This window comes from Eleutherodactylus coqui, chromosome 6 (genome assembly GCF_035609145.1).
Source record: "Eleutherodactylus coqui strain aEleCoq1 chromosome 6, aEleCoq1.hap1, whole genome shotgun sequence".
NCBI lineage: Eukaryota > Metazoa > Chordata > Amphibia > Anura > Eleutherodactylidae > Eleutherodactylus > Eleutherodactylus coqui.
Genome location: NC_089842.1, coordinates 92,225,832 through 92,251,892, shown reverse-complemented (window position 1 = coordinate 92,251,892; position 26,061 = coordinate 92,225,832). Strand labels below are relative to the sequence as shown.

At 45.3% G+C, this 26,061-nt stretch overlaps 2 protein-coding genes across 2 annotated transcripts in view; one reads left to right on the top strand and one right to left on the bottom strand.

Annotated features, from left to right (window-relative positions):
- Positions 1 to 26,061, top strand: part of LOC136632365 (potassium-transporting ATPase alpha chain 2-like) — a 479,010-nt gene that overhangs the window by 125,291 nt on the left and 327,658 nt on the right. The window lies entirely within an intron of this gene.
- On the bottom strand, positions 899 to 15,485 carry LOC136632366 (nicotinamide N-methyltransferase-like). Its single transcript, XM_066607176.1, has 3 exons — positions 15,264 to 15,485; positions 6,028 to 6,235; positions 899 to 5,512 (listed from the first exon to the last, which is right to left on the bottom strand). The coding sequence occupies exons 1-3, from the start codon at positions 15,412 to 15,414 to the stop codon at positions 5,092 to 5,094; spliced, it is 780 nt and encodes a 259-aa protein (XP_066463273.1). The 5' UTR covers positions 15,415 to 15,485; the 3' UTR covers positions 899 to 5,091.

The window sequence follows — 26,061 nt, the reverse complement described above, 5'->3', positions numbered from 1 at the left end:
CATTTCTGACCACAATCCAGGTTGTAGCCTGCCACCAGACGGCATACCCACTATCTCACATAACTTCTTAACCTTCTTCACATACTCCTTCCCTCCTCTACATGACACCAAGTGGACAGGATCCAGGAGACTAGTAACACTGGACTTCTTCTTAAAGAACTTCAACATGTTTCTAATATCCGAGCCCTTTTTCCACTGGAGGTCTGACGCCCTATGCTCAATCACGTGATGTTCAAAGACTTTCACGTCTGATGCCCTATGCTCAATCACCCCCTGGAACCTATACTCATGGATATTTTTAAATACACCTAATATCCGAGCCCTTTTTCCACTGGAGGTCAGAATCGCCCCCTGGAACCTATACTCATGGATATCTTTAAATACACAATAAATTTGCAACAACAACTTAGGTACCTATATCTATCGATTCTGTCCTTTGGTGTCACTTAAGATTACCCAAGACCTGAGGTAACAATGTCTATTGATGACAGCTTAACAATTGTACATTGAAATAACGACTGACCACAGGACAGACTACAATCAAACGTGCCAAAACAGACCACGGTAGACATCATATATATGTATATATGTGACTTACCACGCTGTATGGGGTTGATCAGTCCCCGGACTTTGGCACGGCTGATATCATCAATCCAGGTCTGTGTCACAGTCCAATGGTTATTATCAGCGTCAATCAATACATCCTGCCGACTACGCCAGTTGTTAAGGACCGTTACACATGACCAGTCACATTAACCTTTCAAGCCTTGGGTTCCAAATTAGTTCGTACCTGGATGCATCAGGGAGGCCAAAAACTATATGATTTATAACAATTAGATCCCACAGATACGTAGAGATGAGCCGCGGCAAGTATATAGCCCACTCTGCTTAAGGCGCGTACACTGAATCTTTATTAACTTTTCATAGCGTTTCTCAATACAGGAAAGGAATACGTCATTAGTCACGGCTTTAATCTCATTGGGTTAGAAAAACATCAAGAATTGTGCTTTGTTCAACAATCAGTGCAGTGAGAATAAATATGTGAAATGTCCTTCAAATGATTATTCCTCCCTTGTGAGTTTGGATGGTCGCAGCATCTTATTAGCATGATTCGTTCTTTTCCCAGAGCTCAGGGCGTGGGAGGGTTTCTTCTGATAACGATTGTTTTCAGGCTTGGCTCTCGGAAGAATAAAAACAAATCATTAGACATTGCACCGAATACCCTGCTGTAAAGTTATTTCTGCTTGAATTATTGTTTCACTATGCACAAGCTTATTTACATCTTAAAATGCTCCATTTTGTATCTAGCAGCCATTCTGAGACAGATTCTTCCATTTTATGGACCTGTACCTTCTCACCTCAAACAGCATGTCATCACGCTGAACTGCCAATTTTTCTGCGGGACAAAAGGCTCTGTTAAAACCATTTTTTCTGAGGGCTGCCTCTAGGCTCTGTTACAAATTAAGCAACAACGAGCTGTATCTTTAAAAATGTTTATGGGTTTCACCTGCCCTCGGGGTTAAGCAATTTTTCAAGGGTACACTTGTACTCTTGGTACACCAATTTTTCAGGCCCTCAACTATACTCTTAGCCAACTAATTTTTCCGGGCTCTGCCTATACTCTTGGTAAACACATTTTTTCAGGTGTTTGCCTATACTCTTGGTACACCAATGTTTCAGCTGTTTGCCTATACTCTTGCTACAGAAATCTTTCAGGGGTCAGCCTATACTTTTGCTACAGAAAGGTTTGAGGGGTTCGCCTATACTCTTGCTACAGAAATGTTTCAGGGGTCCGTCTATACTCTTGCTACAGAAATCTTTCAGGGGTCCACCTATACACTTGCTACTAACAGGTTTGAGGGGTTCACCTATACTCTTGCTACTGAAATGTTTCAGGGGTATGCCTATACTCTCGCTACTGAAAGGTTTCAGGGGTTCGCCTATACTCTTGCTACAGAAATGTTTCAGGGGTCCGCCTATACTTTGGGTGCACAAAGGTTTCCCATAGCAGTGGGAAACTGAATGACGTGGGTCAGGTGCAGATGGCTTTCCCATTGCGGTGTTCAGCTGTCTGGCACAAATACACTGAATGACTTCAGCAGGCCAAGGTCATGGGCGGGGTGAAACTCTGCCATGTTTGGGCACTCATTTTTTCATGTGTAATACTATCTTTGGGTTTCATGGGCTCGCCTATGATGTGGGTGCGCAAAGGTTTCCGAGCGCGGTGTTCAGCTGTCTGGCACAAATACACTGAATGTCTTGGGTAGAGTGCAGACGGCTTTCCCATTGCGATGCTCAGCTGTCTGGCACAAATACACTAAATGACTTGTGTGGGTACACATGGGTTTCCCATAGCTATGTAACTCATGGCACCTTGGGTCACACAAGGTGGAGGCTGGGACCGAGCCTGACCCTGGGCCCACTCACATGCTTACCACATAGGTCCTACCTCGGTCACGGTTTCTCGGGCTTAGTATGCCACCTCCCCCTCCTGCTTGGGGTCTGGGGATCAGCACTGGTCGGCATGTATTATCTCTCATTTTACCACATTTATCCGAGATACTGGATTGGAAAGTTCACAGTAAGCATAACTGATTGAATGAGACGTTCACAGGGTCACTGTATACCTGTGGTGGCTACTTTTGTGACACCTCCTGCTTCAAACCAATCTTTGGTGTTAGTATGCGCTGCTGCATTGTGAAGATGTGTAGAAGTACTATCATCTGAGTCCCCTTTAGGCCCATGTTTGCGGCTCCTGACAATTTTGGGACGGAGGTGGCACGGGATTGGAATTATGATCAGACGTCAATTTATTATCAATTCTCATCAGCATTGTGGGCTGTCGCCCAGACTTTCAAAGAGGGTCGCTGCCGGGCTCTGCCAACCCTCTGCAGAGTTTGTCTCCGGTTTCTCCTCATCCAGTATGCACTTATAAATAGACATGTCTATCAAGCGAACATGTGGCATGCGCTGAACGCTGCGCAGGTAAAATTTTGGGTGCGATGTGGACGCAGGCTCATGCGGGGGGTTGGACAGCTATGCCAGCATGTAACCTGGGAGAAGAGGCAGTGGTGTCACCCGCAGGCAGTGATTGGCCTTGATTGCAGCTAGTGTGGTGCTTAGCTAGGAAGTGCTAGTGCATGTGCCTTGCTGATTATGGTCTGTCCCAAGTAAATTGTTAGGGGGGTGACCGCCAGGCTCTTGCCCCCATTTTGGTTTAATAGTGGGACCCAGGAGCCTCAGATGCACCCATGCTTACTGCCCCTGCCCTTCCCTATCTGTTTTTGTGGTGTTTTCATTACTTTCTGATGTTTTCTGGTGTTTCACACAACCTCCCCCATGGGTCACCTTGAAAAATGCTCGAGTCTCCCATTGACTTCAATGGGGATTGTTAGTTGAATCGAGCTCTCGAGCGTTATGAAAAGTTCGACTCGAGCAAACGAGTACCCGAGCATTTTCGTACTCACTCATCTCTACTAATTTGTTCCCTCTGATATTCTATGTTCTTTTGCAGCATGAAGACACAGATAATCACTGGGTAGTGTCCCTCATTTGTCTTTATGAAAGTTATCCACCATGTTTCTTTGTATTTCAGTGAGTGTTTCGGGCATAACCAAAGAGAAATGGACTTATTGTAGTCAAAGCATCTGGAAGGTGGGTTATACTGGGTTTGAGTCAGAGAGAATTCAGATTGAGCACTATGTCTTTCCTTTCCAAAGCCAACACTGAGCAGAATTATGGGCTCATGCACCCAGCAGACACTTGTGTATGGAGCTACACAGCATTGCATGGAAGCCATATGGCTTCATGGTATGGAACTCTACAGCCTCAATGTGCCTCATATGGGCTCCTTGGAGTAACAGATGTGAGGAGATATACTTATCTGCATACTTGTTAAGTGGAGCATATCATGATTTTCATATCAAATTCAACAAAACTTTTTGTATGCTGTTATATGAAAACAGAGGCATACAACCATGTAGCAGAGCAGAGTCTTTATACACCTCTTTGTTGGAGTAGTTAGGACTTTATATAAAATATAATAAGTTTATTGAGCCCTGAGGATGAGCAAAGGTTCATGGTGAATGTTATTATTTTTTTTATTTTCATTTCTTGAGTTTCAGACATATAAGGATTTTATGGCTCATACATCAAGATTCATAATCATGTAGTAAGGAGTAGGCAAGTCATACTGATCTCCTCAAGGAAAACACACAATTCAAAGCTAAATGTTTACCTTTATTACCATATTGATGTAATGCAAATAGCCAGAAGTCATACAATACCCCATGATGTCCCAGATGATCATATGAGGTCCCAGGGCTATTATCAGTCCAAATAACCTTTTCAAAAACAAGGTTTTAAGAACAACTAACTAACCAATTATTTGAAGGGAATCTTTTATCTGCCTAAGGCACCATAAACTAATTTATGGTGCTGTTAGGGCAGGTGACAGAGAAGCAGGGATTTTCATCTGCATAACCGACTCTGGTGGCAGGTACCTCAGGATGCACAAAGAGGCCAAGTAAAAAAATGTGCATCACCCAGCTCCCTTTACCTGTAAAGGGAATCCGTGACCTCGTTTATGCTGTTCTGTCATAGAGCAGCATCAAGTAGTCACACACGCTGATTCCAGCAGTGGGTCTGTAATTTGTGAATATCCTATAATTTAGTTAAGCTCACAATTTAATCATAGCAACATAATAACACCACTATAAAACAGGAGTCAGATGTAATCATGAGATGCAGGTATTTCCCACTGCAGATTGATAGCTTTCTCCCTGTGCACAGTAAGAGGAAGAAGGCTGTCAATCAGTTGCTGGAGGGTGGGGGAACTTACATTTCATGAATACATTGGACTCTTGCTATACAGCACTGGCATCATGCTGCAATAATGAAACTATAACTTTAAATAAAACTATTGCTGGAATGAGTATTTTTACCTTTAACAGACACGTTTAAGCACATAATATAATTGTCTATGAATTCTGTAGGCAAGTTAGATCATACTAGAAGCCTTGGTTTGATTATTCAATTTTACTTTAAAGATTTACATATGAACTATTAACTGGCAAACTTAATTTTAAGTTTCTACTTCTTGTGAGCAGCAATGAATATGATGCCCTTATAGTCATTGAGTTCACTCACAACTTTTGTCTCCTTTACCTTACAGCAATCAATAACAAAGCCTTCTCCAACTAGAGCTTTCCTGGCAAAATCATCATCATATCTGAGAACATGGAACGTGTCTTTCCCGACTTTAAAATATGTTGCATTTAAAGACGCCATTAATATGAGGTGTCCTCCAGGTTTCAGCAGCCTTGAGAACTTCCTGAGATATCTTTTGCAATCATCATGGTCTTTGCTGATAACCTCTAGAAGGCCAGCACTGATAATACAATCGGCTGGTGGTAGGTCTAGAGGTTCTATTATATTTTCTTTCTTAAAGTCACATTTAATAACATGTTGAACTGCTGACCTCATTTTTTCTTCTTTGTCCTGTAACTGGTCTCTGAAAGAAATGGGAAAAATGAAGAAAGTAATTATCCTATCAACATCACTTTGGGCATTACAGCTCAGCAGTTAGCTCTATATATCAGTAATCTGTAGATTATTGGCTCACAGTACTGGTAGAAAGACTTGAAGTCAACCAAGACCAGTGTACTAAGTGTCAGGCTTATACTTATAACTATAGACTAGCATTACAAATGTATTGGGCCCTATTCTTTTTAGTATATTTATTAATGGCCTGGTAGAAGACTTGCCCAGTAAACATCAATATTTGCAGATGAAACAAAACTATGTGCAGTAATTAACAGAAGAGAGGACAGTATACAATTGCAAATGGATCTTGATAAATTTGGAGTTTGGGCAGAAAAGTGGCAAACGATGTTTAACTGAAGCAACAAGTGTCAGGTAGCTGCTGCCAAGGCAAATAGGATCATGGTGTGCATTACAAGAGATCTAGAAGCACATTTGATGATAATGACAGCAGGTTTTTTCCTAATATTGGATCCAATATTTCACCTGTGTTCCTCTGTGTCTACATGAATCTGTGTGGCATGGCCCCAATGAAATGCTCCTGTACGCATGTCCAGCCATCTTTTCAGCTCCATGATGCATCTGTCACTGGCCTTTAGCACTATAATGTGTTTGAAAAACTCACAGGCCGCATACAAATGATGAATCATGGGACCAATGCTGAGGTCAATTAAGATTTCTCCTTTTATGTGACCTGTAAAAATAAATTGCAAATATTGAAGTAAATAATCTACAGTAAAATGTTTAACCCTCATTGATAGCTAGCTCCACGCATATGTGGGACTACAGAGTCACTGTGGTTCCTCCTTACGTCTCAACTTATTTCATCCACTCACTTAACCATACACTAAATAGCCCAAGTGATGATTTTTTGTCATGATTTTTGCTTTTTTGTGTGTATATTCATACATATTACGTAAATATGTTTTCCTTTAATTTATCTTAAAAAAAACACACGAATAGTCAACTGTACTATTAGCAAACATTTGGATTTCCAGACCATGGAGTGAATTACGTATTCAAATGAATCCTTGCTAGAGATTGCTTGAACCTTACAAAGACAGGAAAGCCAATATTTGGCAGGCACCTTGCTACTCTTATCACTCAAGTGACTTTTGAGCGATTATCGTTGTGTCATTTACAGCGCAAGATGATTGCTCAAGATAAGTGATCACCTTGCGCTGCCAGCGAAGGATGCAGAATACAAGTGGGTTGTCCCCGCTTGTCTTCTGCATACAGCTGTTCCCCACTCCAAGCGCCTGGCTGTTATACAGCCGAGCGCTCGGAGCGGAGGATGCAGAAGACAAGCGGGGTGTCCCCACTTGTCTTCTGCATCTAGATGTTTTCTGCACGGAGCTCCCAGCTGTTATACAGCCAAGCGCTCCGTGCCGGTTATGGAGAACAGAGCTGGACCTGTCATCAGGGAGTGGGATACAGCTGATACAATAGTATCAACTGAACCCCGCTGTGAATCCCTTATAAGGCTCATCATCGTTTTTCAGCAGGCTGAAAAACAACAATGAGCGATGGCATAACGAAAACTGCCCGATGTAAGTGCAGTTAAACACAACGATTATCGCTCAATAGACTGCTTTCTAGCGTATTTTGAGCGATAAGCATTGTGTCTAAATGGGCCTTTAAACTATAACAATCTAAGAAAGGAAATGAAAGGCCAGTCAAAAATATACAGCTAATGAATACAATTGTGTACCTTGCTATTAAAAGTGGAAAGGGAAAAAAATGCAAAAAATTCAAAAGGAAAGTAGAGGAGCAGGAGACACTGATCACAAACTAAAATGTTTTTATACAAATGCACAGAGCATAGGAAACAAACAAGAATTACAGCTCCTAAGAAGATAAATATAATGTCATAGACTACGGAAACTTGGTGGGATGATACATATGATTTGAATGCAAGGCTTTATTTATAAGAAATAGATTTAATAAAAAGGGGATAAGGTGTTATATTTTATGTTATGAAAGACTACATCACAGAGATTCAAGCTTCAGAGAAACGTAGTTCTGTAGATACTGTTTGGGTAAGAATACACGGCAGGAACAACAGAAAGCACCATTGTAGGCATTTTCTTCAGGGCTCCTGGACAAGCAGAAGATATGAATAAACTCTTTCTACATCAGATGGCCAAGTTCTCAAAAAAGTAAGAATTAAGTCCCATTTAGACGGGATGAATGTTGGGCAAATGATGCCCGGCATTCATCCCCACACATACTCACTCTTGTGCTGCTGCATGGGAGTTAGTATTGCTGGCTCACAGCGGGGTGGCTATAGGAGATTTCTCTCCTCGCTCTCCATTGGCTTAACATAGCGGCCATTCAGTACTGAACGGCTGCTATTTACACTGAACGTTGATCGTTCAGCTCATCGTTCATCCTTTATGCTGCATGAATGGAGTGGCGAGGGAGGGCAAGGAGTGAAATCTCCTGCAGCTTCACTGCCCCCCTGCTGGCCGCTCTGTCAGAGAGCCACAGATACTAGCTCCAGTGCAAAAGCATGGGAGCAAGTGTATGCGGGGACGAGAGTCAGGCATCATGTGCCCGAAATTTGCCTCATCTAAATTGGCCTCCAGTGATCATGGGAGATTTTAATTATCCAGATATTTGTTGAAAATCTCTCTCAGCCAAAAGTATTAGGTCCAACAAATTCTTATCCTCTCTCGCTGACAACTTTCTTTCCCAAAAGTTAGAAGAGCTCTGCCCCCAAGCCTACTGTATACACAGCATATGTTGTGGGCGTCTATATACATCCTACCTGCATGGATCATGTGCAGTTAGGATTTGTATACAGTAGCTGTATGTGTGTCAGGAAGGGCAAAACACAGCAACATGCAGGCTCAGAAATTATAGGACTACAATTCGTTTCTTGAAAACATTTTTGAGAAACTAAAATCTGTCTGATTTTTATACCATTTACTGACTACTACATACTATACAGGTGTGACCTCTGTTTGCTATTTTTCCTACAGTATCTTCTTGATCTTCCCAGTGTTGACATTTTTCTATTCCTGTATTATAAGTGTTCTCAGTTCCATAGAATCTTCCATTCAACACAGCAATATGACAACATTCTATAGACAGACTATTAGAAACATTTGTAGTTGGAAAATATTATTATTTCTGCTATTGATGAGCATAAGATTATTGGACTGTCATCAGTGTACTTCAAAGGAGGAAGGTGTTAAGCTCAGTGGTGGAGGCGGGGGAGCAGCAGCAGTTCCTGTCGGCCCCAACCACCAATCAGCGGTATGTACAGGCAGCAGTGGGGAGTAGAAAGAAGATCAGTTTTTTAACTAACTTACGATGGTGCAAAAAAACCCCGTGTGGTAATACTAAAAGTACACGTTATCGCGACGGTTAGCTTGGATTTCTCGCTTTATAAGACGCACTGACTAAAACCCTCAAGTGGGGGTGGGGGTGGGGGAGTAAAAATGCATCTTTTAAAATAAAATATATGGTAAGTAGTTTCAAAATCAATAGCTATTTTTTGGTCAAAATTAGAGATGAGCGAACATACTCGTCCGAGCTTGATGCTCGGGCGAATATTAGCGTGTTCGGGATGCTCGTTACTCTTAACGAGTACCACGCGATGTTCGGGTTACTTTCAGTTTCCTCTCTGAGACGTAGCTGAGGGACAGTGCTATAGTGTTGGAGCTGCTGTAGGGAGAGTGTTAGTAGTGAGTGTAGGCTTCAAGAACCCCAACGGTCCTTCTTAGGGCCACATCTATCCGTGTGGAGGCTGCTGTTAGCAGTGTTGCCCATTTTTTTTTTTTTCAAAATCGGCTGTCTGCAGAGCATTGCGCCCTGCAGTAATACTACAGGGACAGAAGTGGTGGTTAGGCAGGGAGAGTGTTAGGAGTGAGTGTAGGCTTCAAGAACCCCAAGAGTCCTTCTTAGGGCCACATTTAACCGTGTGCAGAACTGTGCAGGCTGCTGTTAGCAGTGTTGCATTTTTTTTTTTTAAATCGGCTGTGCAGAGCATTGCGCCCTGCAGTAATACTACAGGGACAGAATTGTGTAGGCAGGGCCAGAAGACATATATTATTGATTGAATATACGCAGTGGGCCTTTTCTTTAACAAAAAAAGGGAAACCTTCTATTTGGCCTGCCTCTGACAGTCCTCAGCGTTCTGGGTACGTGTGTGGTGGGTGCAGAACGTAAACAAAAATCATACGCAGCCAGCTACGTTTAACAGCAGGCTTGCGCCAATTTCTTTCCTGCCTGGGAAATCAAATCACTGGTAATACAGCATGCTGAGGGGTAGGGGTAGGCCTAGAGGACGTGGACGCGGCCGAGGACGCGGAGGGCCAAGTGAGGGTGTGGGCACAGGCCGAACTCCTGATCCAGGTGTATCGCAGCCGACTGCTGCGCGATTACGAGAGAGGCACGTTTCTGGCGTCCCCACATTCATCGCACAATTAATGGGTCCACGCGGGAGACCTTTATTAGAAAATGAGCAGTGTGAGCAGGTCCTGTCGTGGATGGCAGAAAGTGCTTCGAGCAACCTATCGTCCACCCACAGTTCTGCGCCGTCCACTGCTGCAAATCCGAATCCTCTGTCTGCTGCTCCTCCTTCCTCCCAGCCTCCTCACTCCACTACAATGACACATGCTCAGGAGCGGGAACACTCCCAGGAATTGTTCTCGGGCCCCTGCTCAGATTGGGCAGCAGTGGTTCCTCTCCCACCAGAGGAGTTTATCGTCACTGATGCCCAACCATTGGAAAGTTCCCGGGGTCCGGGGGATGAGGCTGGGGACTTCCGGCAACTGTCTCAAGACCTTTCAGTGGGTGAGGAGGACGATAACGATGAGACACAGTTGTCTATCGGTGAGGTAGTAGTAAGGGCAGTAAGTCCGAGGGAGGAGCGCACAGAGGATTCGGAGGAAGAGCAGCAGGACGATGAGGTGACTGACCCCACCTGGTTTGCAACGCCTACTCAGGACAGGTCTTCAGAGGGGGAGGCAAGGGCAGCAGCAGGGCAGGTTGCAAGAGGCAGTGCGGTGGCCAGGGGTAGAGGCAGGGCCAGACCGAATAATCCACCAACTGTTTCCCAAAGCGCCCCCTCGCGCCATGCCACCCTGCAGAGGCCAAGGTGCTCTAAGGTCTGGCAGTTTTTCACAGAGACGCCTGACGACCGACGAACAGTGGTGTGCAACCTTTGTCACGCCAAGATCAGCCGGGGAGCCACCACCAACAGCCTCACCACCACCAGTATGCGCAGACATATGATGGCCAAGCACCCCACAAGGTGGGACGAAGGCCGTTTACCGCCTCCGGTTTGCACCGCTGCCTCTCCCCCTGTGCCCCAACCTGCCACTGAGATCCAACCCCGCTCTGAGGACACAGGCACTACCGTCTCCTGGCCTGCACCCACACCCTCACCTCCGCTGTCCTCGGCCCCATCCAGCAATGTCTCGCACCGCACCGTCCAGACGTCGCTAGCGCAACTGTTTGAGCGCAAGTACGCCGCCACGCACCCGCACGCTCAAGCGTTAACCGTCCACATAGCCAAATTTATCAGCCTTGAGATGCTGCCGTATAGGGTTGTGGAAACGGAGTCCTTCAAAAGTATGATGGCGGCGGCGGCCCCGCGCTACTCAATTCCCAGTCGCCACTACTTTTCCCGATGTGCCGTCCCAGCCCTGCACGTCCACGTCTCCTGCAACATTGTACGCGCCCTCACCAACGCGGTTACTGCCAAGGTCCACTTAACAACGGACACGTGGACAAGCACAGGCGGGCAGGGCCACTACATCTCCCTGACGGCACATTGGGTGAATTTAGTGGAGGCTGGGACAGAGTCAGAGCCTGGGACCGCTCACGTCCTACCCACCCCCAGAATTGCGGGCCCCAGCTCGGTGGTGGTATCTGCGGCGTTGTATGCTTCCTCCACTAAAGCACCCTCCTCCTCCTCCTCCTCCAACGCAACCTCTGTCTCGCAATCAAGATGTGTCAGCAGCAGCAGCGCGTCGCCAGCAGTCGGTGTCGCGCGTCGTGGCAGCACAGCGGTGGGCAAGCGTCAGCAGGCCGTGCTGAAACTACTCAGCTTAGGAGAGAAGAGGCACACGGCCCATGAACTGCTGCAGGGTCTGACAGAGCAGACCGACCGCTGGCTTGCGCCGCTGAGCCTCCAACCGGGCATGGTCGTGTGTGACAACGGCCGTAACGTGGTGGCGGCTCTGCAGCTCGGCAGCCTCACGCACGTGCCATGCCTGGCCCACGTCTTTAATTTGGTGGTTCAGCGCTTTCTGAAAAGCTACCCACGCTTGTCAGACCTGCTCGTAAAGGTGCGCCGGCTCTGCGCACATTTCCGCAAGTCCCACACGGACGCTGCCACCCTGCGGACCCTGCAACATCGGTTTAATCTGCCTGTGCACCGACTGCTGTGCGACGTGCCCACACGGTGGAACTCTACGCTCCACATGATGGCCAGGCTCTATGAGCAGCGTAGAGCTATAGTGGAATACCAACTCCAACATGGGCGGCGCAGTGGGAGTCAGCCTGCTCAATTATTTTCAGAAGAGTGGGCCTGGTTGGCAGACATCTGCCAGGTCCTTCGAAACTTTGAGCAGTCTACCCAGGTGGTGAGCGGCGATGCTGCAATCATTAGCGTCACCATTCCTCTGCTATGCATCTTGAGAAGTTCCCTGCAAAGCATAAAGGCAGACGCTTTGCGCTTGGAAACAGAGCCGGGGGAAGACAGTATGTCGCTGGATAGTCAGAGCACCCTCCTGTCTATATCTCAGCGCGTTCAGGAGGAGGAGTAGGAGCATGAGGAGGATGAGGAGGAGGGGGAAGAGACAGCTTGGCCCACTGCTGACAGTACCCATGCTGCTTGCCTGTCATCCTTTCAGCGTGTATGGCCTGAGGAGGAGGAGGAGGAGGAGGAGGAGGATCCTGAAAGTGATCTTCCTAGTGTAGACAGCCATGTGTTGCGTACAGGTACCCTGGCACACATGGCTGACTTCATGTTAGGATGCCTTTCTCGTGACCCTCGCGTTGCACGCATTCTGGCCACTACGGATTACTGGGTGTACACACTGCTCGACCCACGGTATAAGGAGAACCTTTCCACTCTCATTCCCGAAGAGGAAAGGGGTTCGAGAGTGTTGCTATACCACAGGACTCTGGCGGACAAACTGATGGTAAAATTCCCATACGACAGCGCTAGTGGCAGAAGGCGCAGTTCCGAGGACCAGGTAGCAGGGGAGGTGCGGAGATCGAGCAGCATGTACAGCACAGGCAATACAACAGTCTTTCAGGTCCTGGACAGCTTTATGGCTCCCCAGCAAGACTGTGTCACCGCTCCCCAGTCAAGGCTGAGTCGGCGGGAGCACTGTAAAAGGATGGTGAGGGAGTACGTAGCCGATCGCACGACCGTCCTCCCTGACGCCTCTGCCACCTACAACTACTGGGTGTCGAAGCTGGACACGTGGCCTGAACTCGCGCTGTATGCCCTGGAGGTGCTTGCTTGTCCTGCGGCTAGCGTCCTGTCAGAGAGGGTGTTTAGTGCGGCTGGGGGAATCATCACAGATAAGTGTACCCGCCTGTCAACCGACAGTGCCGACAGGCTTACACTCATCAAGATGAACAAAGCCTGGATTTCCCCAGACTTCTCTTCTCCACCAGCGGACAGCAGCGATACATAAGCAATACGTAGGCTGCACCCGCGGATGGAAGCATCGTTCTCTCTCACCATCCAAAACGGGGACATTTCTGCTTCATCAATCTGTGTATAATATTCCTCCTCCTCCTCCTCCTGAAACCGCATGTAATGACGCCGAACGGGCAATTTTTCTTAGGGCCACAAGGCTCACTCATATAATTTTTCTTAAAAATTTTTATACGTTTCAATTCTCTTAAAAGCGTTGAAACTTTAACTTGAACCAATTTTTCGTTAAACTGGGCTGCCTCCTGGCCTAGTTACCAATTAAGCCACATTAACCAAAGCGATTAATGGGTTTCACCTGCCCTCTTGGTTGGCCATGGCCAATTTTTTTGATGTACATTAGTACTGTTGATACAACAATTTTTGTGGGCCCTCGCCTACAGTGTAATCAAATGAATTTTTAGCCCACCTGCATTACAGCTGACGTTACATCCGCTGTGTTGGGCAATGCAATGGGATATTTTTATGTACCGCCGGTGGCTTCCTGGCACCCACCCATGCTGTGGGTCCACAGAGAATTATAAATGCATCTGTTTCCACTTCTAAAGAACCCCAGTCAGACTGGGGCATGCAGTGTGGGCCGAAGCCCACCTGCATTAAGCACAACATTACTACCTCAGCTGTGTTGGGCAATGCAATGGGATATTTTTATGTACCGCCGGTGGCTTCCTGGCACCCACCCATGCTGTGGGTCCACAGGGACTTCACAATAGGGAGTTGCACCTGCCTGTGTCTATGAATTAAAAACCGCGGTCTGACTGGGGCATGCAGACACCTTGACAGAATGAATAGTGTGTGGCGCATAGGTTCCCCATTGCTATGCCCACGTGTGCAGCTCCTGATGGCGGTGGCACAGGATTAGATTTCTCATTGCTTCTGGACAGCATTGTGGGCTATCGCCCCGCCCCTTCTAAAGAGGGTCGCTGCCTAGCCGTGCCAACCCTCTGCAGTGTGTGCCTGCGGTTCCTCGTCATGGCAGACGCACTTATAAATAGACATGAGGGTGGTGTGGCATGAGGGCAGCTGAAGGCTGCGCAGGGACACTTTTGTGTGCGCTGTGGACACTGGGTCGTGCGGGGGGGTTGGGCAGCATGTAACCCAGGAGAAGTGACAGTGGAGTGTCATGCAGGCAGTGATTGTGCTTTGTTGGAGGTAGTGTGGTGCTTAGCTAAGGTATCCATTGCTAATTAGGGCTTTTCAGAAGTAAAAGTTGTTGGGAGGGGGGGGGGGGGGGGGCCCACTCTTGCCGGTATTGTGGCTTAATAGTGGGACCTGTGAACTTGAGATGCAGCCCAACATGTAGCCCCTCGCTTGCCCTATCCGTTGCTGTGTCGTTCCAATCACTTTCTTGAATTGCCCAGATTTTCACACATGAAAACCTTAGCGAGCATCGGCGAAATACAAAAATGCTCGGGTCGCCCATTGACTTCAATGGGGTTCGTTATTCGAAATGAACCCTCGAGCATCGCGATAATTTCGTCCCGAGTAACGAGCACCCGAGCATTTTGGTGCTCGCTCATCTCTAGTCAAAATCTTTTTATTAGCTACAAGATTATGTTGTTTCTCTTACTAAGAGCAGCAACATTTTGAAATTTTAGATTAAACTTTCAATACCCTCAACAACTTTTCCAATGTCTTGGAGAATACAAGGGCGAGATGACTCTACTATCATATTCAATTCAATTATCATATTCAATTATCAAGACTGTACACCAATCATTATAGGTGATATGACTGTTTGTCTTCTTCCCCCCAAAATCCTATATCCTAAAACAACTATGTTCCTTTGCATTTTATTATTAACAATTGTTTAAAATCAATTAATTTAAGTACTGAGAGGAGATAAGAAAATCCACCAGTCTCCTCATGGGCTGCATAGTGCTCGGTGGGTGTTATATTAGACACAATGTGATATTGATAATGAGATACTGTTAGTGTTGTAGGGATGAAAATCGTTCTATAAGAAAAGTATGAAAAAGTAAAATAAATGGAATATGAAAACATATCTAAGAATAGTTAAACATAGAAAATTACATACCAGCTGTAAACGTTTTTGTAAGATTTTCAATGGGAAATATCAAGGACTCCTCTCCGAAGACCATTTCAGGTTTATCTGACAAGTAAGTCTCCAGGAATTGTCTGGAATCAAAGCCGTCTACATGATAGAGCTTATTAGTAGAGCAATCCATTGTCTAACCTTCACAGTCTGATAAGTAAGGACTGACTGAGGGACTGGTTCTACACCTAAAGCTCTTTATATGATAACTAAGAAATCAATTTGCAATTTCTGTTACTTATCACATGATGAGTATTATTATCTTCATGTGACAATCAAGGTAGCCTATTATAGTAGCTTTATATTTGGTTAGCATAAACTATTAATCAACTTCCAACAACTTTTTATTATGAAAATAACAATAGAGGAAAATAGTTTCTCAGCGTACAATGGCTTTTAAAATGTGCATATTATCAACCATCCAGTAAGGATTAAAGAATAAAGGAGTTCCACTGAAATGCCCTTCCCCCAATGAAATAAAATAAATATTTAGCAACACTATACAAGTCAGTACATATTTGTAATCAATCAGTAATGCTAAAAATTTCTCAAATCTCTATATATAAAGCTGAAAGCCCTCACTGACTGACTGACTCACTGACTGACTGACTCACTGACTGACTCGCCAAAAGTCCTCCAACTTCCCGATGTCATAGAAACATGAATTTTGGCGCAAGCATAGATTATCTCCAAAATAGGAAAAGTAATTGGGTCCCAACTCGATTATTCAATTCTAGCGCAAAAGAATTAGCGTCGAAATTTAACGTACATAATCTAAATTTCTCACTTCCCAATGCCATAGAAACTTAAAATTTGGCACGAGCATTGAATATGTCATAAATAGGAAAAGTTAAAAGGTCCCAACTCGATTATTCAATTCTATGCGCAAAAGAATTAGCGTCCAAATTTTATGTATGGAATCTAATTCTCTCACTTCCCGGTGTCATAGAAACTCGAAATTTGGCAGGAGCATTGGTTAGCTAATGGGTCCCAACTCGATTATTCAATTCTATACACAAAAGAATTAGCGTCCAAATTTTACGTACGGAATGTATTTTTCTCACTTTCCAGTGTCATAGAAATGTGAAATTTGGCACGAGGATTGAATATGTCATAAATAGGAAAAGCTAATGGGTCCAAACTCGATTATTCAATTCTATGCGCAAAAGAATTAGTGTCCAAATTTTACGTGCAGAATCTAATTCTCTCACTTCCTGGTATCATAGAAACTCGAAATTTGGCAGGAGCATTAATTATGTCATAAATAGGAAAAGCTAATGGGTCCCAACTCGATTATTCAATTCTATGCGCAAAAGAATTAGCTTCCAATTTTACGTACGAAATGTATTTTTCTCACTTTCCAGTGTCATAGAAACGTGAAATTTGGCACGAGCATTGATTATGTCATAAATAGGAAAAGCTAATGGGTCCCAACTCGATTATTGAATTCTATGTGCAAAAGAATTAGCGTTCAAATTTTACGTACGGAATGTAATTTTCTCATTCTCCGGTGTCATAGAAACGTAAAATTTGGCACGAGCATTGATTATGTCATAAATAGGAAAAACTAATGGGTTCCAACTTGATTATTCAATTCTTTGCGCAAAAGAATTAGCGTCCAAATTTTACATACGGAATGTAATTTTCTCACTTTCCGGTGTCATAGAAATGTGAAATTTGGCACGAGCATTGATTATGTCATAAATAGGAAAAGCTAATGGGTCCCAACTCGATTATTCAATTCTATGAGCAAAAAAAATTAGCGTCCAAATTTTACGTACGGAATGTAATTTTCTCACTTTCCGGTGTCATAGAAACGTGAAATTTGGCACGAGCATTGATTATGTCATAAATATGGAAAGCTAATGGGTGGCAACACGATTATTCAATTCTTTGCGCAAAAGAATTAGCATCCAAATTTTACGTACGGAATGTAATTTTCTCACTTTCCGGTGTCATAGAAACTCGAAATTTGGCACGAGCATTGATTATGTCATAAATAGGAAAAGCTAATTGCTCCCAACTTGATTATTCAATTCTATGCGCAAAAGAATTAGCATCCAAATTTTACGTACGTAATCTAATTCTCTCACTTCCCGAAGTCATAGAAACATGAAATTTGGCACGAGCATTGATTATGTCATAAATAGTAAAAGCTAATGGGTCTCAACTCCATTATTGAATTCTATGCGCAAAAGAATTAGCGTCCAAATTTAACGTACAGAATCTAATTCTCTCACTTCTTGGTGTAATAGAAACTTGAGATTTTGCACAGGCATTGATTGTGTCATAAATAGGAAAAGGTAATGGGTCCCAACTTGATTACTTAATTCTAAGCGCAAAAGAATTAGCGTCGAAATTTTATTTCCAGAATCTAATTCTCTCACTTCTTGGTGTAATAGAAACTTGAGATTTTGCACAGGCATTGATTGTGTCATAAATAGGAAAAGGTAATGGGTCCCAACTTGATTACTTAATTCTAAGCGCAAAAGAATTAGCGTCGAAATTTTATTTCCAGAATCTAATTCTCTCACTTCCCGGTGTCATAGAAACATGAAATTTTGCACGGGCATTGATTATGTCATAAGTTGGAAAAGTTAATGGGTCCTAACTCGATTATTCAATTCTTAGCACAAAAGAATTAGCGTCCACATTTTACGAATGAAATCTAATTCTCTCAATTTTCCGTGTCATAGAAACGTGAAATTTGGAACGGGCATTGATTATGTCATAATCAGGAAAAGGTAATGGGTCCCAACTCGATTGTTCAATTCTAAGCGCAAAATAATTAGCGTCCAAATTTAACGTACGGAATCTAATTCTCTTAGTTCTTGGTGTAATAGAAACTTTGGATTTGGCACGGGCATTGATTGTGTCATAAATATGAAAATCTAATGGGTCCCAACTCGAATATTCAATTCTAAGCGCAAAAGAATTAGCGTCCAAATTTTACGTACGGAATCTAATTCTCTCACTTCCTGATGTCATAGAAATGAGCAATTTTGTACGGGCATTGATTATGTCATAAATTGGAAAAGTTAATGGGTCCCAACTCAATTATTTAATTCTAAGCGCAAAAGAATCAGCATCCACATTTTATGTACGTGATTTAATTATCTCACTTCCTGATATCATTTTATATAAAGGGAACATCACATGGTTGCCTCCACATGGTGTTTTCTGGGCAAGACAAAGAACCATGCAAAATGTTGAACATATTTTTTTACTGGTATCTCTAAAGTAACCACATAAGATTTTCCATGTGAACACCAGATAAATACCAGTACCAAATTAACTCGGGCGAAGACGGGTATATCAGCTAGTACAGTATATGCATGTCCATGTTATACTGTGTATTTAGTACTTTTATGGTGGAGCTCTGCTGCGGTCGTGACAGTCTTTTTGACTTTCCGCTAGAGGAAAGTATGGATCTCAGCATAGGCCCAGAAAAAGCCAAATGTTGATTTTAAAGTTTGAGAAGTGATGTTGATATGCTGAACTACCACACTGTTAGGAGTAGTTAAGATGCAAAAAGAGAAGACATTTGGCACCAATGGGCAGAGTGCAGATGGTTTTCAGCAAAAACAGGGGAAGTTAAATTTGGTCCATTGTTTATTCATGCTATTGGATCCCCTCTCACCTGATTTCAATTTTTGATTCTTCTGAGGAAGTGAATCAGCTCCTTGGGGAGCACAGTCATAAATTCTGAAACATTGCTGCTGAATAGATGCTGCTACTTAAGTGTGACGACTAGGATAGAGCAAGGCATATTGTGTGTTAGTAATGCAGTGTTTAAAAAATGCTGCATATGACCACGAAAAGTGTGGATGCCCATTCAATAGTTAACACAACCTGTAATTAGTCCCAGTGTTTCTTGCTTATTCTTTACCTTAGTTTTTTTTATCTTATGTATCTTTGTAGGTGCTTCTCTGATTATGGCCTGGATACTGGGCCATTCCTTTATCTTCTGGGTACACAGGAGAGTGGCAATGCTGAAGGATGGTCAATGGCTGAGCTCCTCTAGAGATGTATTATATATATATTCTTCTTTAAATACTATCAGTTTTTATGAGACAGCGTGGTGTCTGAGGTAGTAAGACTGTTGGGTCTTTTGGATGCTTCTAAGATCCTCATTCTTAGCACTGGCTAATATTACTTTGGCCACGTGTTGCAGAGGGACTTAAAACATATAATTAAGTGGGACTTGGTTAGTTTCTTGTTTGGGGATTTACTGTTTAATCAGAAAGGTTTCTCTACATTTTCTGGTGGTTTACCCAAAGCATTACATCAATCCAAAAGGATAGCGAATAAAAAGTTGCACTGAGCCCTCCTCTGTTCATCCCCTTGGAAAGATGGAAGTTTGGTATCAGATGCTGGAAGGTAATGTCACTGAGCTATTTTGGCAATATTGGATACACTTGACTGAAAATGGTTTGGACATTTGTAATGATTACATTTACTGACCTTTCACCTTCAACAAGTTGTGATCTAATGTTCTGTGTTTTTTTTATTTTGTTGTGGATGTTATATTGTTAAGATCTGATTGTAAGGCATAGTAGGTAGACATGGATCCATCTGCCTGGTAAATCACATCACAGCCAAAAACTTGTGACTGTGTACAAATCAAATAGCAAACATCAGGAAACATAATTTTTTCACTTGTGCTCACCAATGAACTGCATCTTCAAGATAAGTATGTTTTTCCACCCAATGTTACTAACTTTACACAATCAATACAGATTGCTCAGGAAAATTAAATAATAATCCTGAGTCCTGTGTAACTAGAGATGAGCGAGCACACTTGTCCGAGCATGATGCTCGTTCCAGCATTAGGGTACTCGAGATGCGCGTTACTCGAGTCGAATACAGCACACGGTACTCGAGTCAATTCCATTTCCTTCCCGGCATGTTTAGCGCCATTTTGTAGCCAATAGACATGCTAGGAAGGCATTACCACTTCCTCCTGTGATGTGCCAGCCCTATTCCACCCCACAGCAGTGAGTGGCTGGTGAGATCAGGTGACCGCCGAGTACTTAAAGTGGTCCCGCCCGTGGCTCGCCTCAGGCACACACTGGCAGAGGTTAGGGAAAGTGCTGCTGCTCATTCAGGGATAGTGTTAGCGTAGGTCCTGTCTTCAAGAACCCCAACAGTCCTTCTTAGGGCTACATCTGACCGTGTGCATTACTGTTGTGGCTGTCTGGAAGCAGTAGTGCACAATTTTTTTTTTTTCATCTCGGGCTGTGCAGGCCATTTCATCTATAGCGTTCTCAGTCTGCAGTGTATTATACAGAGTTTAGGGAAAGAGCTGCTGCTGAGATAGGGAAAGTGTTAGTGTAGGATCCTGTCTTCAAGAACCCCAACGTTCCTTCTTAGGGCTACATCTTACCGTGTGCATTATACTTGTGGCTGGCTGGGAGTTGTAGTGCTTCTATTTTTGTATTACACATCTAGGCCTGTTCGCAGCCTTTCAGTTATAATTTTTTCAGGCTGCAGTGCCGTACAATACCGCTCTCACCGTGAAACTGCACTCAAATAATTCCTAGCCTGCTGCAAATGACTTCAATTATACCGTTCTGTGTCTGCAGTGCATAACAGAGTGTTGGGGCACAGCCACTTCTATAGGGAAAGTTATGTACACTATACAGTCCGTATCCTCCGTGCAAAAAACCCCAAGGTCCTTCATTGGGCTACATCTGACCGTGTGCATTATACTTATGGCTGGCTGGGAATTGTAGTGCTTCCATTTTTGTATTACGCATCTAGGCCTCTTTGCAGCCTTTCAGTAATAGTTTTTTCAGGCTGCAGTGCCGTATAATCCCGCTCTCACCGAGAAACTGCACTGAAATATTTCCTAGCCTGCTGCGAACGACTTCATTTATACCGTTCTGTGTCTGCAGGGATTTAGACACAGAGCGTAGGGACACAGCCACGTCTGTAGGGAAAGTTATATACACTATACAGTCCTCAAAGTCCTCCATGCAAAAACCCCAAAGCTCCTTCTTAGGGCTACATCTGACCGTGTGCATTATACTTGTGGCTGGTAGTTGTAGTGCATCCATTTTTGTATTACGCATCTAGGCCTGTTCACAGACTTTCGGTAATAGTTTTTTCAGGCTGCAGTGCCTTACAACCAGCTCTCACCGTGAAATTGCACTCAAATAATTCCTAGCCTGCTGCGAATGACTTCATTTATAACGTTCTGTGTCTGCAGTGCATTATACAGAGGTGTCACTGCTAAACTGTACTGTAATATTACCTGGGCCACTGCAAAGTATTTCAGCTCTGCAGCTGTGCAGAGCGTCTCACAATACCCTTTCCTTGGTGGCGTTGAGATAGCCGCAGTTACCAGCACTATCCACTGGCTTTAGAGTCTTCTCCCACTCCACACAGCCTCTATTTACTTCAAGTCTCTGCGAGCAGTAAATTACCTCTAGGTATCAGTGCAAGACAGAGGGTTACTTTTTTCAAGTCACAGCATAGAACCTCCGCTATCTACAAGTCTCTGTGTGCGGTGAATTAAGCCACAGTTTTCAGTGCTGTACAGTGGGGTAATTTATTTTGGCCCTGCTCTATTCTTAATCCACCATGATGAGGAGTAGGGGTAAGGGTCGAGGACGTGGACGCGGACGTCCAATTGAGGGTGTGGGCACAGGCCGAGTTCCTGGTCATGGTGAATCACAGCCGGCTGCTGCGGGATTAGGAGAGAGGCAAGTTTCTGGGGTTCCCAGCTTCATATCACAATTTATGGGTCCGCGTGGTAGACCTTTATTACAAGCAGAGCAATGTGAGCAGGTCCTGTCGTGGATGGCAGAAAATGCGTCCAGCAATGTATCGACCACCCAGTCTTCTACACAGTCCAATACTCCCAACCTATGCACTGCAACTCTGAATCCTCTGGCTGCTGCTCCTCCTTCCTCCCAGCCTGCTCACTCCATGAAAATGACATATTCTAATGAGCAGGCAGACTCCCAGGAACTGTTCTCGGGTCCCTGTCATGGGTGGGAAAAAATGGTTCCTTTCTCACCTGAGGAGTTTTGTCGTGACCGATGCCCAACCTTTGGAAAGTTCCCGGAGTCTGGGTGATGAGGCTGGGGACTTCCGGCAACTGTCTCAAGAGGATGATGATGATGAGACACAGTTGTCTGTCAGTGAGGTAGTAGTAAGGGCAGTAAGTCCGAGGGAGGAGCGCACAGACGATTCGGAGGAAGAGCAGCTGGACGATAAGGTGACTGACCCCACCTGGTTTGCTAAGCCTACTGAGGACAGGGCTTCAGAGGGGGAGGCAAGTGCAGCAGCAGGACAGGTTGGAAGAGGCAGTGGAGTGGCCAGGGCTAGAGGCAGGGCCAGAGCAAAGAATCTCCCAACTGTTTCCCAAAGCACTCCATCACGCCAAGCCTCCGAGCAGAGGGCTTGGTGTTAAAAGGTGTGGATGTTTTTTAGTGAGAGCACGGATGACCGACGAACAGTGGTGTGCAACCTGTGTCACACCAAGATCAGCCGGGGAGCCACCAGTACCAGCCTCACCACCACCAGCATGCGCAGGCATATGATGGCCAAGCACCGTTCACCACCTCCAGGTCACACGACTGCCTCTTTCCCTGTGCCCCAACCTGCCAATCAGATCCAACCCCCCTCTCAGGACACAGGTATGAGCGCCTCCCGGCCTGCACCCACACCCTCACCTCCACCGCCTTCCACTCTCTCCAGCAATGTCTCTCAGCACAGCGTTGGAGCGCAAGTGCAAATACGCCACCACCCACCCGCACGCACAAGCTTTAAATGTGCACATTGCCAAAATAATCAGCCTGGAGATGCTGCCATACAGGCTTGTGGAAACGGAGGCTTTCAAAAACATAATGGTCCCACGCTACTCGGTCCCCAGTCTCCACTATTTTTCCTGGTGTGCCGTCCCAGCCCTACACCAGCACGTCTCCCGCAACATAAACCGTGCCCTCACCAATGCGGTTACTGGGAAGGTCCACGTAAGCACGGACACATGGACAAGTACTGGCGGGCAGGGCCACTATATCTCCCTGACGGCACATTGGGTGAATTTGGTGGAGGCTGGGACCGAGTCAGAGCCTGGGACCGCTCACGTCCTACCCATACCCAGAATAGCGGGTCCTACCTCGGTGCTGGTATCTGCAGCGTTTTCTGCCACCTCCTCTAAACCCTTCCCCTCATCCTCCTCCGTCACCTCTATCTCTCAATTAAGAAGTGTTAGCACATCGCCAGCAGTCGGTTGCGCGCGGCAGCATAATGGTGGGCAAGCGTCAGCAAGCCGTGCTGAAACTAATCATCTTAGGTGGCAACAGGCACACAGCCCCAGAGCTGTTGCAGGGTCTGACAGAGCAGACCGACCTCTGGCTTTCGCCGCTGAGCCTCCAACCGGTCATGCTCGTGTGTGACAACAACCGTTACCTGGTGGCGGCTCTGCAGCTCAGCAGCCTCACAGACATGCCATGCCTGGCCCACGTCTTCAATCTGGTGGTTCAGCGGTTTCTTAAAAACTACCCCCACTTGTCTGACCTGCTCGGCAAGGTGCGCTGTGTCTGCGCACATTTCCGCAAGTCCACCATGGACGCTGCCACCCTGAGGACTCTGCAACGTCGGTTTCAGCTGCAGAGCACTGACAGCTGTGCGACGTGCCCACACACTGGAACTTTACGCTGCACATGTTAGCCAGGCTTTACGAGCAGCGTAGAGCAATAGTGGAATACCAGCTGCAACATGGGCGGCATAGTGGTAGTCAGCCTCCCCAATTCTTTACTGGGGAGTGAGCCTGGAGGGCAGATATCTGCCAGGTCCTCGGAAACTTTGAGGAGTCTACCCAGATGGTCAGCGGCGATGCGGCAATCATCAGTGTTACCATCCCACTGCTTTGCCTGCTGAGAAGTTCGCTCCAAAGCATAAAGGCAGACGCTTTGCGGTTGGAACAGGAGATGGGGGATGACAGTATGTCACTTGGTAGCCAGACTACGCTCATGTCTATATCTCAGCGCGTTGTAGAGGAGGGGGAGGAGGAGGAGGAGGAGCAGGGCGAAGAGACAGCTGGGCACGTTGCTGAGGGTACCCATGCTGCTTACCTGTCATCTGTTCAGCGTGTATGGGCTGTAGAAGAGGAGGAGGAGGATCCTGAAAGTAATCTTCCTACTAAGGATAGCGATATGTGTTGTGCACTGTTACCCTGGCACACATGGCTGACTTCATTTTAGGCTGCCTTTCCCGTGACCCTCACGTTAGACGCATTCTGGCCAACACGGATTACTGGGTGACCCACGGTATAAGGAGAACCTTTCCACTCTCATTCCCGAAGAGGAAAGGGGTACGAGAGTGATGCAATACCACAGGGCCCTGTTGGAAAAAGTGATGCTAAAGTTCCCATCTGACAGCGCTAGTGGCAGAAGACGCAGTTCCGAGGGCTAAGTAGCAGGGGATCAGGCAGCATGTCCAGCGCAGGCAGGGGAACACTTTCCAAGGCCTTTGCCAGCTTTATGGCTCCCCAGCAAGACTGCCATTGCCGATATGCTTACACTCATAAAGATGAACAAAGGCTGGATTTCCCCAGACTTCTCTTCTCCACCGGCGGAGAGCAGTGGAACCTAATGATTCTTTTCGCTGCAACAAGAGAAAAAAGCATTCTCTATCACCAGAAACACAAGGGGGAATTAGCTTTGTCAATCACTCTCGGATATTATTACTCCTCCTCTTCCTACTCCTCCTCCTAAAACAGCCCAAAAGGCTCTGCTTATAATTCTTTTACAATTTTTCAAAGTTTCAAAAGTATTAATACTTTAACAGAAACCAATTGCACCACACAGGGCTGCCGCTAGGCTCTGTTACAAATTAAGTAACAGCGAGCTGTATCTTTAAAAAATGTTTCTGGGTTTCACCTGCCCTCGCGGTTGAGCAATTTTTCAGGGGTACACTTGTACTCTTGGTACACCTATACTGTTATCTAACTAATTTTTCCAGCCTTCACCTACACTCATGGTACACTAATGTTTCAGGGGTTCGCCTATACTCTTGCTACAGAAATGATACAGTGGTTTGCCTATACTACTGCTACAGAAATGTTACAGGGGTCTGCCTATACTTTTGCTACAGAAATGTTACTGGGGTTCGTCTATACTTTTACTACTGAAATGTTACAGGGGTCTGCCTATACCTTTGCTACAGGAATGTGGCAGGGGTTTGCCTATACTTTTACTACAGAAATGTTACTGAGGTCTGCCTATACTTCTGCTACAGAAATGTTACAGGGGTCTGCCTTTACTTCTGCTACAGAAATGTTACTGGGGTTCGCCTATACATTTACTACAGGAATGTTACAGGAGTCTGTCTATACTTCTGCTACAGGAATGTTACTGGGATCTGCCTATACCTTTGCTACAGAAATGTTACTGGGGTCTGAGGGTGTGTGCAGAGGCCGAGGTCCTCGGCAGAGTGAAAGTCTGCCATGTTTGGGCACTGTAATTGCTTCATGTTTAATACTTTCCTTGGGTTCCTTTGGCTCGCCTATGCTGTGGGTGCACAAAGACTTCCCATAGCGGTGTTTTACCTGTCTGGCACAAATACACTGACTGACTAAGGTAGAAATGTGGGCCGAGGCTGAGGCCCTTAGCAGGGTGAAACTCTGCTATGTTTTGGCATGCTGATTTCTTCCTGTGTAATACCATCCTTGTGCACTCACAGCATAGGCGAGCCCACGGAACTCAAAGACTTCCCATTGCAGTGTTTCTCTCGTGTTACCACAGTTATCTGAGACACTGGTTTGGGC

Coding starts and splice junctions, on each gene's coding strand:
- LOC136632366 (XM_066607176.1), bottom strand. CDS start 15,414: ATGGATTGCTCTACTAATAAGCTCTATCATGTAGACGGCTTTGATTCC. Junction 6,236..15,263: donor TACAAAAACGTTTACAGCTG/GTATGTAATTTT, acceptor TTATTTTTACAG/GTCACATAAAAGGAGAAATC. Junction 5,513..6,027: donor GTAGACACAGAGGAACACAG/GTGAAATATTGG, acceptor CATTTCTTTCAG/AGACCAGTTACAGGACAAAG.